This window comes from Triturus cristatus, chromosome 6 (genome assembly GCF_964204655.1).
Source record: "Triturus cristatus chromosome 6, aTriCri1.1, whole genome shotgun sequence".
Taxonomy (NCBI): Eukaryota; Metazoa; Chordata; class Amphibia; order Caudata; family Salamandridae; genus Triturus; species Triturus cristatus.
This window is the reverse complement of record NC_140589.1, coordinates 1,380,099,086-1,380,111,693: the sequence shown is the minus strand read 5'-3', so window position 1 is coordinate 1,380,111,693 and position 12,608 is coordinate 1,380,099,086. Positions and strand designations below refer to the sequence as shown.

Genomic DNA, 12,608 nt, shown 5'->3' with positions numbered 1-12,608 from the left:
TATAAGTCCCTAGTAAAGTGGTACTACAAGTACCCAGGGCCTGTACATTAAATGCTATTAGTGGGTATGCAGCACTGATTGTGCCACCCACTTAAGTAGCCATTTAGACATACCTCAGACCTGCCATTGAAGAGCCTGTGTGTGCAGTTTTAAACTGCCATTTTGACCTGCCAAAATAAAACTTTTTAATACATATAACTCACCCCTAGAGTAGACCATGGACAGCCCAGAGGGGAGGTACAATGTATTTTAAAAGTTAGACATGTACTTTAAGTTTTACATGTCCTGGTAGTGAAAAACTTTCAATTCATTTTTTACTACTGTAAGGCATATCTCGCCCATAGGATAATCTTGGAGTTGCCTTATTACATTTTATAAGTGTAATTTCTAAATGGGAAGAGATGACTTGTTCATGTCTGGTGTCTCTGAAATCACAATCTAAAATCCTAACTTATGCTGAAGTCGGATTTTAAATTGCAGTTCTGAAAATGACACTTTTAGAAAGTTGTCATTTTCTTGCCTTAGACGTTTGGTAGCTGAAACCGGTCTCAGGTCACATGATTTGAGTGTAGGCGGCAGTTGGGATTCGTGTATTCCTCCTACACAGCAACACACAATGCAAGCTTAGGTGTGACTGGATGGGCCATCACTGGCAATATGAGAGGGAGGAGCTGGGTACAGCCTACTTACACCTGAATAGGCTTTGATCTGTACCTACACAAAGGACATAACGACCCTGCACTGCAACTTTAGCCAGCTTGGCGCTAGAGCAGGGGAGGCAGAGAATTTCTTGCACTCAAAAGCCACTGTTGGGAAGCTTCTTCCACCTTCCAGAATCAGGGCACCAGGATATAAAAGATGGACCTCAAACACCAGCAATTCAATACGCTTCTGAACCTGTGGATACTCTGCCAGGAAGAAAGGCTGCTCAGTGCTGCTACAAGGACTGCCACTATGCTGGACTGCAGCTCTACAGAAACTGCTGCCCTGCTGATCTGTTGCCTGCTGCCCTCTTGCCTGGGGAAGAGGTACTGGGCCTGCAACTCCATCTTGAACCCAGGACCCCCAGAGTGACTCTAAAGGCTAGTCTGCTGGCCTCCTGATCTGAGCCTTAGGGTCATAACAGGCTGCCCCACAGCTCCTGGACCATTCTTCAGCAGGTTCCTGGCCCCCAAGAGGTGCCTCTCAGCTTCTGAACACGTGGTGTGGCTCTGGAGCTCTTCAATTCAAGCTTCTTTGTGACTTCGAATGAGCCCATTTGCACCAGAACCACGCCGTTGCACCTAAAATCAGCGTGAGCCACTGCCCGCCCATCTCTTCGCCCAGGAATCATCGACCGCCAATGAGAAGTACCAGCCTGCCCATCCTGGACGCCTGGCCTGATCCTCGCCGATCACCGCCATAGACACTCTTCTTGCTCCCGGCGACCTTCTTTCACATGAACGGAACTCTTGCCACAAAACTTGAGATGGTAAACCTTCAGCTGGACTAATCTGCAAATGTATCAGAGCCACGCTTGATCGCGGTCGGCTTGAACTTATGACTTTGACCCGGTCCAGCACGACCAGATATCCGTGGTTGGCGCTTTATGATTTTAGGCGCTATACTGCAGTTTATTCTCTAAAAATTCCTAACTCCGGTTCTACTGATTAGATCTTTATCGTTTTGGTCTGGTTTTATTTATTAAAACTAACTCTATTTTTCTAACTCTGTTGTGGGATCTTTTCTGGTGTGTTTTCACTGTGTTGCTGTCTGAAGTGTTACACAAATACTTTACACATTGCCTCCAAGTTAAGCCTGACTGCTCTGTGCCAAGCTACCAGGTGGTTGAGCACAGGTTAATCTGGGGTTTGCTTGTGCCTTACTGAGACAAGGACTGTGGTTGCTGCTTGGCCCGGGCTCACAACCCAGTCAACCAACAGCCCAATTTCTTACACCGCCCCAATGATTTCTACCAACTTTCACCATGGAGGTGGCATCAGAGTCAGTAGAAGCATTGAGACACCTGACATTGGGATTGGGGCTGCTGGAATAACTAAGCCCAGAGGTATGACCCACTATTGGGAGCCAGAAGCAGCCCAGAAGGATAAGAAGCAGTCCTGAAGATATGCAATGCGTACTGTCAAAGTGGTAAGAGGTTAGTTTGAGAGTGTCCTTACCAGCCTGAACCAGAAATAGTTTGATTTCCCTCTCCGTAGTAGATTTGAGGTTTATGGAGGTGAAGGAGTCACAAGCTGAAGGATCGTGGGCAGGCCCCACATGACATTCAGATGCGGTAGGGAAGTTTCTTTGACATTGTCAACAGAGTTTGAATTCAGTGTACACATAAAAACAAAGAGCTCATCAGCCACAACGGTAATACAGAGAATAAACTCGTACTGACACCAGCGAAACTAGTGGTGCTGTTTACGGGAAGAATTTTCCCTTCCTTCATTTTCTCGAACTAGTTTGGTGATAGTCATAAAGTGAGCAATCTGTGAAATTCATAAGGTGCTATCAGAAATATTTTTTTTCATTTCTCAATTTCATTGCAGCACTATATACTATCGGGCAAACTCACAATGTCAACAAACTGTCTTGAGAACAGCTTGAGAGAGGAGTGACCTTTGAACTACAAGATAATGCCACAAGTCAATGGAATTAAAGTAATCCAGCAAGCGAAAACGGTTTTTGGGCTCCCAAATGTAGTTTTCTAGATATATCAAAAATTCAGGGACTGCATAATTTAATCAGATTATGATGGATTTACTGACATTTCACATTGTGGTAACACAATGTTTATTTCCTTGCCAGTTTAAAAATAATTACTCTGAGAAGGTCTGAATTGTACTTTTATATATGGACACTGCTATAGGTAACACACATGATTCTCAGGGGCAGTCAAATGAATCTAACATGTTACAACATGTTACATGGAATGTTGTGAACCCCCTACAAGAACATACACCCTCAATATAACGCTTAAGCAACATTATCATTTTATACAACAAGTTCATCATGATAGAAAATGTATGACAGAGCAATGTACCCACGTAGCATACATTTGTTGTACTGCCAATGATAACTAAATGGCACCCAAGGGGACACAAACATACAAATGAGCTACAGCATTGTACACTTCAAACAACAACATGGTTTAGAAACACTGAAAAGCGAAGATGAAGACTTACAAAAAACATGCAGAGAAGGTAGAGTATGATAGTATTAAAGTCCTAACACAGTGGAACACCTACTCCAAGATCTGTGGCTATACAGTTGATATCAAGAGGAAATGTGAGTGATGAATTGACAGTCATACACAAGTATGAATAAAAGCCATCAACTAAGGAAGAGATGTTTACACGAAAAACATAATTTTAAAAAGACTGGGGAATACAATCTTTTAATGTACCAACATTTCCAGTTTACTGACTGTAGGGGCTCGACGAATGAAATCAGCACAAACACATGGAATAGAAACCAAACTGTGTACACCAACAATTTGCGTATAATCATGGACTATTGCCATTATAACGTTAGACCATGTGACTAATTGTGATTATTTGTTCTACAAAACCTTCATACCAAGAAAGTGACCCACACAGTAAATCCAAAGTAAGACACTTCATAAGCAGGGTTATGGAGTTTTTGAATTTGCAAGACTTATTTATGTGCATTCTAGTCTGTTTGTTTCCACTTACCAATAGGTCCATTCCATGGAATATCAGATAGTGCAAGCGCGGCAGAAGCTATGAAGTGAAAAAGAAAGTATTTATAACATACAAATCATGGGTTTAAATAAGCATCACTGTCATGTCTTACAAATGATCAGTAACAACCATAGCAAACAAAAGTCCTGCATAAATATGCCTTAAACCTAATAATAAAGCCACTAATAAAATTATCAAGCAAAACACCAATCTTTCACAATGTTGACATCAAAAATACATCACAAAAGTGAAGTTCAGAAGGAACTGCCTTGTAGTGTTTCCAACAGTCTGATGACTTCCTTATGTTTTTGTGGTTTCAGTGCAGGCCGGAGTCCGATACAGCTAACAACAATGTTATATGTATTGTTTTCTAGCGTTAATCTATGGTAGGTAGTTATGTCTTATTCACTGATCTATGAATTTACAATATGGTGTCATATGTGCAAATGTGGGACTGATTAACCAACTGCTAATGCATATTCCAAGTCAACAGACATATCTAAACCTCAGTGGGTGGAGGTGTGTCTGTGGCAAGTGCTGTTGAGAGCATTGATGGCCAACTATTTTGCATATTTGGGCTATTTTGGATATATGTTAAATCATTCCAACTAATGATGTGTTCTGTGAGTGTTAGTCTGTGACATTGATGTGTGGGAATTAATAGAAAAAGGAAACGGAGAAACCACATTGGAGGAAACCAAATCATGAAAAACAATTTTAAGGAGAAACAAAAAAATCGAAAATTAAAGGAAACATTTCAAAGGAAAGATCATTTTAAGGAAAAAAACTAAATTATATTAAACTTGGGCGGATTTTAAACTATTGTGGGGTTCTTGGGTTCAGGGATGGGTAAAGTTTAGGGTGATCAGGGGTTTTTAGGGGTCAGGAATAATTGGTGTTTGGGGACAGTAAGAGGTTCTTAGGATTCAGAGATGGGTAGGGGTGGTGAGAGTTTTTTGGGGGTTAATGGGTGAGTGGTGTTTAGATGAATGAGGTGTGTTTAGGTTTCAGGGAAGGGTTGAGTGTGAGGATGTTGAGGGATGTTAGGGTTCATGGAAGGGCAGAGTTTAGGGCGGTGAGGGTGTTTAAGGTTCAATTATGGGGAGCGACTAGGGTAGTGAAGAGTTTTTAGGGTTCAGGATGGGGTTGATTGTAGAGTGGTGAGGGATCTTACGGATTCAGGGAAGGGTGGACTTTAGATGTAGAAAGGGGTTTTTAGGGTTCAGGGAGGAGTAATTAAGGGTGTTGAGTTCTTATGGGTCATGCATTACTGGTGTTTACGGGCGGTGAGGGTTTTTTAGGGTTCAGGGATGGGTGGAGTTTGGGTGTGCTGAGGTGTTTTAAGGGGTATCGGATGGGTGGGATTTAGGCATAGAAAGGGGTTTTTAGTGTTCCGAAATGGGTGGGGTTAGGTAGTGAGTCATTTTATTGTTCGGGGTGGTGGAATTTTGGGTTGTAAGGGCTTTTAGGTTTCAGGGATGAGTGTAGTTTTGGTGTGATGAGAGGATTTAAGGATTAAGGATAAATGGTGTTTAGGGGTTGAGTGGGGCTAGTGGTGGATGGTGTTTAAAAGAGGTGATGGGTCAGTGAATTAAAAGCACCCAAAGTAAATGTATGACAATGTAAAAGATAAAAATATGAAATTATATCCCCAGAAGTAAAGCCTTGAAATAAATAAATCGGACAAAACTGAAAGTAAAACCTGAACAATTGCATTGACATGTCTGATGTCAATGACCCTACAAACCACTACAAAAACTCCATGACGACCATTCTTGATACAGTTGCGCCCTTACAGCTAAAAAGACTGTCCACCTGAGACTCCAAACCATGGTACAATGGGAGCCTAAATGAAGAAAGGCACAATTTGAGACTAGCCGAACGAGTGTGGAGATCCTCGCCGTCCCTAGAACACCTCAAGCACCTGCGATCACTGAGGAACACCTACAATATTCACATGAGAAACTCCAAAGCAAATTGCTTCAGAGTTCAACTACACAAAGCCAAACATCAATCTACTCAAAAACCTTACCCCTGCACAATGGAATCCCTTCCGCTGCCAAACTGCAGCATATTTGCCTCCTTCTTTCTTGAAAAGTCTAAAAAGATTGAAAGTTGTCTCCAAACAGCAATTGAGCTCCTCCCGATGATACCCCCGAATAGCCCAGGCCAGCATATGATTGTTCAGCACCCAGACCTACATGGACTTTCCCTCAAAAACAACGTGTCGTGGGACACTTTCAAAACCTTTGATGAAAATGCCATTCTTAATATCTTAACAACACTTAAACTTTCAAACCACTTCTGCGACCCTCTACCAGCTAACATTTTCAATGAGATTAAAACCTCTTTACTCCCTCTCTGGACTAAGATGGTGAATGCTTCACTACTCCAAGGGGCTTTACCAGACTGCCTAAGATCATGGCATGTAACCCCCATTCTAAAAAAAAACCAACAGCGGATCATACGAACCCCAATAACGTCCGTCCCATCTCCACTATTCCCTCTCTGGCAAAGCTCCTTGAGAAATGCGTACATACCCAGCTATGCAATCACATTGATCAGTTCCACCTTATTGACCAATTCCAATATGGTTTCCGTCCGGGTCACAGCACGGAAACAGTCTTTACCCAGATAGTTGATGACGCACTTAAAATGCTAGATCAGAACAAATCTTGCCTCCTAGACCTATCCTCAGCCTTTGACACGGTAAAACATGACAGACTCCTTGAATTACTTGAACACAGAATGGGATTATCAGGGGCTGTCCTAAATTGGTTTGCCTCATTTCTACACAACAGAACTCAAAGAATTAAGGTTAACCAATCCTTGTCGACTACCACCCCTTTCACTTTAGGGGTCCCCCAGGGGTCCACCTTATCACCTACTCTCTTTACCCTGTTCATGGAGCCTCTAACCGAAATTCTGAAATTTTCCAATGTACAATACCACATGTATGCAGACGACACCCAATATACCTTAAAATCTCCTCCCCTGAGGATATCCGTCTACTCAACCAACTCTCCAAAAAAAAAAAAAAATGTCTAACCAGAAACCACCTTAAACTCAACTCGCACAAAATCGAATTCCTCTTAATTGCCCCACCAAAAAGATCCCTCGACATCGAAGATTGGATGAAACACCTAACAGTTTTCAACTGCATTCCACACATTATAGATTCCACAAGATCACTAGGAAGAACACTTTTTTGGGGGGGGACATATTTTATTGGCATTTTTTGTATTCACGTACATCACAGTAGTATTAATGGCATTGGTAGACACGAAACATTTCACATTCATGAAACATTTTGTCATGAGAGTAGGTAACATCGTGGTCTATAATCTCTCCCATAGCCTCAGAGTCAATGATGGGTCTAAGGGATGAGCGGTGGAGTGGTGTCAGCACCCACGCAAGGCAGACTTCGGTGGACGCTGGGGTGTAAGGCGTGCTCTCTGTGTTAGCACTATATCGTAGGGATGGTGATATGCCAGTCTTAATATAAACTTAAACTCGGGGTATAGAACTGGGGTACACTGTGTCGCACACTGCTGCAGATGGGGGGTGATTGCCTGATCGGTACATTGGGGCAGGCAGCTAGGCAGGCTTGCGGAGGGGGGGAGAAGGGGTAGGGATAGTGCCGCAGGCACCTCCATGGAGACATAGTTATGACTCGCTAGCGTCCGCCAGCCGCAACCCGTCGGGTGACCCGTCCCTACGCAAGTCGCCCCGGGCAGCCGCAGGAACCACAAGCGCTCCCGGAGAACCGGCAGACTGAGATCCCCGTGTCGGTAGTGGTTCTTGTGTGAAGGAGTGGAGTAGTATGGCCCAAGGCATAGAAATGGGATGTTTACGAAAAAATTTTAACCTCTTCCGTGCGGAGTATTCCCTCTTCGGCTGCGCCCCATTTCTTAAGAGCACCCACCCATGCAGCGAGGGGAGGGCCTCCCGGTGCTTTCCAATGCATAGTGATGCACCGTTTTGCCAGGAGGAGCACCAAGGACGCAAAGCGCGTTCTACTTTCATGTTTTTGCGGCGTTTGCAGATTCCAAGAGCACTAGCCTCCCATGTGTAGAGGTCTGGGAGTCCCGTGACCGTCCTAAGTGTGGTGTGAACTTTGTCCCAGTAGCTGTGGAGTGTCGGGCAATCCCATAGCATGTGATAAAAGGAGGCATTAGGCCCCGGGCACCTGGGACAGGTGAAGGAATTGCTGGGGAAATACTTCTGTAACTTTTCCGGTGTAAGGTACGCTCGGTGCAGTATATGCAGTTGTATGTTTTCAAAACGATAGTTCCGGGACACTTTTTTAGTGAATGCCAATGCACGTGTCCCCTCCCTATCGTGTAATGGCCTACGAAAAGCCGTCTCCCACTTCTCCCGAAGGAGTGTAAGGGCAGGTTGCTTAAGGGTCCGTATGGCTTTATATATCCATGTAACTAGGTGGCGCCCGGGGCCCATCTGCAGTACTGCATGAATCACCGGGTGCGTAGGGGGTTCTGTATCTATTGTTTGCCATAGTTTACGGCAGTCTTCCATGAGCTGCCTGTATATGAGACACTAGGAAGTACACTTGACAAGAATCTCAACATGCAAGAGCACATCAGCTCAGCCACCAGAGGAGCAAACTCTCAAAGGAGTATTCTAAGAAAAATAAAACCCTTCCTCCCCTGCGATGACCTTAAATCAGGGGTGCAAGCGCTAGTTATCCCCAGATTAGAATATGGGAGTGCTAACCTATGTGGTCTGCCAAGATCCAGGTTGGCTCCACAAAGGGCATCCCTTAACTCTGCTGCAAGGCTTGTCACTGGATCGAAAAGGTACAGCCACATCACTCCAGATCTGAAGGCACTAAACTGGCTCCCTTATGAGGCAAGGATTCAGATGAAAATTGCTTGCATGACCCACAAAGCCCTACACTTCAATACACAGAAGTACCTAGCTGACAAACAGGAACTGTCCGGCGGTGGCAGATCATCTAGAAGCACCAGCACTTTACTGTTGAAACCTCAAAAATTTCAAAAAAGAAAACCTACAACCGAGCCTTCTCTGGATTGGCCCCTAGAATCTGGAACTCCCTGCCCCCTGAAATCAGACTGATCCCTTCAATCACTTCATTCAAACAAGCATTGGCATAGCCAATAGGTCTCGCCTTTGGGACCTTATAAGTGTTTAGCCATGCAACATTTGCATAACTAAATACTTATAAGGTCCCAAAAGCGAGACCTATTGGCTATGCCAAGCGGCCGTGCGGCCACGAAAGTGATCGCGATCAAACATCAAAGTGGCCGTATGGCCGCGAAAGTGGAAGTAATCGCGGTAAAAGCAGCGCGCGCACCCGCGCACATGCACTGTAGCTCTAGGCTGGCCTGGTAGCACTTTTTGGAGCCCTCTCAATAAGTTTTGCCAGACCAGCGCATGCGCTGGGTCAGGCGAGACCTAAAAAGAAGTCAAACTGCTTTTAATGAACAAATCTCTACCCTGAAACCACAAACTCATTCTCTGGATACTGATCTGACCAGCTGTTCTCCAACCAGGGCTTGCGTGCCGTCTAAGTACTGGTTTATAACTCACTGTCCCACTCCTGATTGCAACGGACATCGTCATTGTTTATGTTTCTTGGTTATCTATTTTCTACTTATTTAACTAATCTGTAAAGCGCTCTGATACCCTTTAGGGTCAAGTTCGTGCTATATAAAACTTTATAAATAAATTTACACTCAACAAATAAGCATTTGAAAGTCAATTTCAACCAAAAAGACATTCTATGAATTGGTTTCAACAAAAAGGTAAATGCCATTAATTCTGAAAATGTCCATTAAATAGTTTAGATGAAATGGTTTCTCGGTAATGGTATTTCATGAAATCGTCTTTCTATGATATCACATACAACTGTGTAACATATGTGTGAAATGATGGTATGAGTACAGTGATAGTAGCATTAATTGTGCTGTGTTGGATGTGTGGCACTTGTTCATTCTAATGTGTTCTGTAGGATGTTTTGCATTGCACAAATAATACTAAAAAGTCCTCCTAGTGATCGGGTGATAGTGAAGTTGGAAGAACACATACTAGTCCAATACTTTCCCACAAAGGTCCATTTGGGAACAGAGCATCCAAAGCATTGCCCCACAACAATACTATTGAAAACCTCAAATATATCTAAAAAGGTGAACAGGCAGGTAAACCAATTATCCGATATGTGTTGTAAGGCATCCCAATTGGTAGACGGGTTGCTTCTTGAAGGAGATTGGTGAGCTCGATGGATAAACTTTTTTTTAACACCCTTTCATAAATCTTGAGATATAATTTAGACCACTAGTTAGATATGAGTTCTGGGCTGAGTAGAGGTTGTTTGATGAGTGGTACCCACTGGTCAATTTTGAAAGAAACTATGTATAGGGAACTGGACTTTGGTTGCAGCTCTCCCTCAACCCCCCCCCCCTCCTTTTTGCCCCTTTTTAGCTACTAGATGCTGATTTTCGACTGACAGTGCACGGAGGTCTGCTAACAAGACCTCAGTGTCAGTGCTCCTTTCCTAAAACAAGGTAAAGTCTAATTGTGCTACAATTGGCTAATGACTTTAGCACTTCTGTAAGTTCATAGAACATGGTACTCTAGGTATCTAGGGCATGAGTACTAAAGAGGGTCCCTAAGGGCTGCTGAATATCTTATGCCACTCTAAGGGACCCACATACAGATTCCACACAGACTACCATTGCAGGCTGAGTGGCATGGTGCAAAACATGAATGAAAAGCCGACATGACACACTGCTGTGTGTCATGCCAAAGTCACTTCATCAAATATATGTAAGTCACAGCAGGCCTTTAAGCCTAAAGGCAGGGTGCATTATATTTTATGTGAGAACAGATCTGCATGAGCAGATGTGCCCCTGTGGTGTCTAGTTCCATTACTAGATATTGCAAGTGACCAGGGAAGCAATTTTAAAGCATATGCTGGACACCAGTGAAAATGTGTTCCCCAGGTACATGATGGCTTCACTGAAAATAGGGATTTTTGTTATCAAACATCTTGCATTAATTAAGCCACATTGATGCCAGTGTTGGATTTACTAATACAAGCACACGGAGGGCACCTTAGGGGTGCCCCCTGAAAACCTACCAGCCCTTGGTGTGTTGGCGGACTGGTTTCTGCCAGCCTGCCACCAGAGATGAGAGTCTGACCCCCCCCAAGGGTAACAAAGCCTGCTCGGGAAGAGGGTGATAACACTCCCTCCCACAGGATGACCTGCTGATTAGCATTTCAAGGAAGGAGAGCTTCAAAGAAGCTACAGTTTTTGAAATGCGAGTCTGGCTTCCCTCACAAGAGGGGAGGCAGACCCCCTTTGTCCAGAGCCCTTTGGCACCTGGACAGGCATGACAATTAGCAAGTCAGGCAGTCGTGCCCACCCCCAGGCTAGTATCACACCTAAGGTGGCCTAATTTGAGGTGGATATGACTTTTCAGAGTTAGCCATCTTTGTAAGACAAATGCAAATTGGTAACCAGGCAAGGAAAAGAAGGACCGGGCGCTCAACAGATATATAGGGCAGTGTAACAATTCAGCACTAGTACAGGTTGGTGCTCCAAGGAGAGAGGTTTGCTACCAATTCAACCACATTAATCCCCACAACAGAAGGGATACAGCAATAAAAAGATTCAACCCTGAGCACTCATGAGTGCTCAGGGGTGAATCTTTGTTAGCCATCTTTGTGTTGGCAAACTTAGGGATTCTGGGACAGGGTTATGCCCACTTCCACCAAGAGGTGGTCATATAGGGGGCGTAGTGACCCCAAGGTTAAGTAACCCATTGGCTACTATCCCTCTGTAAGAGTAAGGGGTGGATGTTTGGAAGAAGAGGCTGCATTTGTGTCTTAATGATGCTTTAATTTGGTTTTACAGTATTAAAGAAAAATGTGATGAGGATAATTCTCTGTGATGAGACACATGAGGTTGTAGGCAATTTATAACAGCAGGTTTGTCCTTTTGTCTCCTTTCTGTAGATATCTTCCTCAAGATGGGGTTGGGCCAGAGTCTCGGAGAAAAAAAGAATAGCGATGAGTATATTGTTGAACAGGGAAGTAAGGTATACCGTCACTGTACCCGATTGTGCTTAGAAATTGGGGTGAGGGGGCAGGTAGGGATATCTTTCTGGGGTCTAATATACATGCCCCTACTCTGCTACCGGGATCATGCCGCTGCAGATATAAACTGACCAGGTTGCCAGTCTCCTAGTTGAGTTTAGGGTAAAAAATGTGTCTCCTGCTTGGCACGGAATCAATAAGGGAGGTGACTTTACACAGGTCGCCTCACTGTTAGGCAATGCCAAATATAACCATGTCTCGCCGTCACTGGCAATATATATTCCTCTCAAACCCAAAAAATTGTGTCCAAAGTTATTTCCACCAAAAGAAAACACTCTTCGTGTTTCGTAATGCGGTCGACAATAATGGCGTGCAATGTAGTAAAATACAATGAAACACCCATGATTCACTCTCGCCTCCACCCAACCGACCCTCCGCCCACTCCATCCCTTTGGGACTAAGCCGCTTTGGAGCAAATCTCCTGAGTTGCAGCAGCTCAATAGCATCCTCTGGGGGCGCCCACCATTCCCCACTCCAGGCCTTGGCACTTTCCTCCTCGCCCGGCGTCCTGGCAGGCTTTTCCAATGGCGGGTGGTTCTTCGTTGGGCGGACAGCTTCCTCTGGCGTCTCCATCCTCCCTGCGCTTCCTTCCTGGTGGATGATGGGCTCCTTCCTACTCCCTTGGGCTGCCTGGAATAGCTTTCTCCACCGGCCATCCCGCCTCCCTGTTTAAAGAGAACGAGTGCCGGTTTTTGATAGGTTGTCTTCGTACCCTTCTCTGATTTAGCTCTTTCTTTGTGTCTCTAATAGGGATTACGGTGGCTATGGCGTTCGACTTG

The 12,608-nt window shown here is 44.3% G+C and overlaps 1 protein-coding gene across 1 annotated transcript in view; it reads right to left on the bottom strand.

The window, feature by feature from the left end:
- PNPT1 (polyribonucleotide nucleotidyltransferase 1) overlaps window positions 1-12,608 on the bottom strand; it is a 313,627-nt gene that overhangs the window by 270,491 nt on the left and 30,528 nt on the right. The window contains exon 7 of the mRNA XM_085612380.1: window positions 3,681-3,728. Coding sequence (XP_085468506.1) covers window positions 3,681-3,728 — 48 coding nt within the window. The remainder of the gene's footprint in view (window positions 1-3,680; window positions 3,729-12,608) is intronic.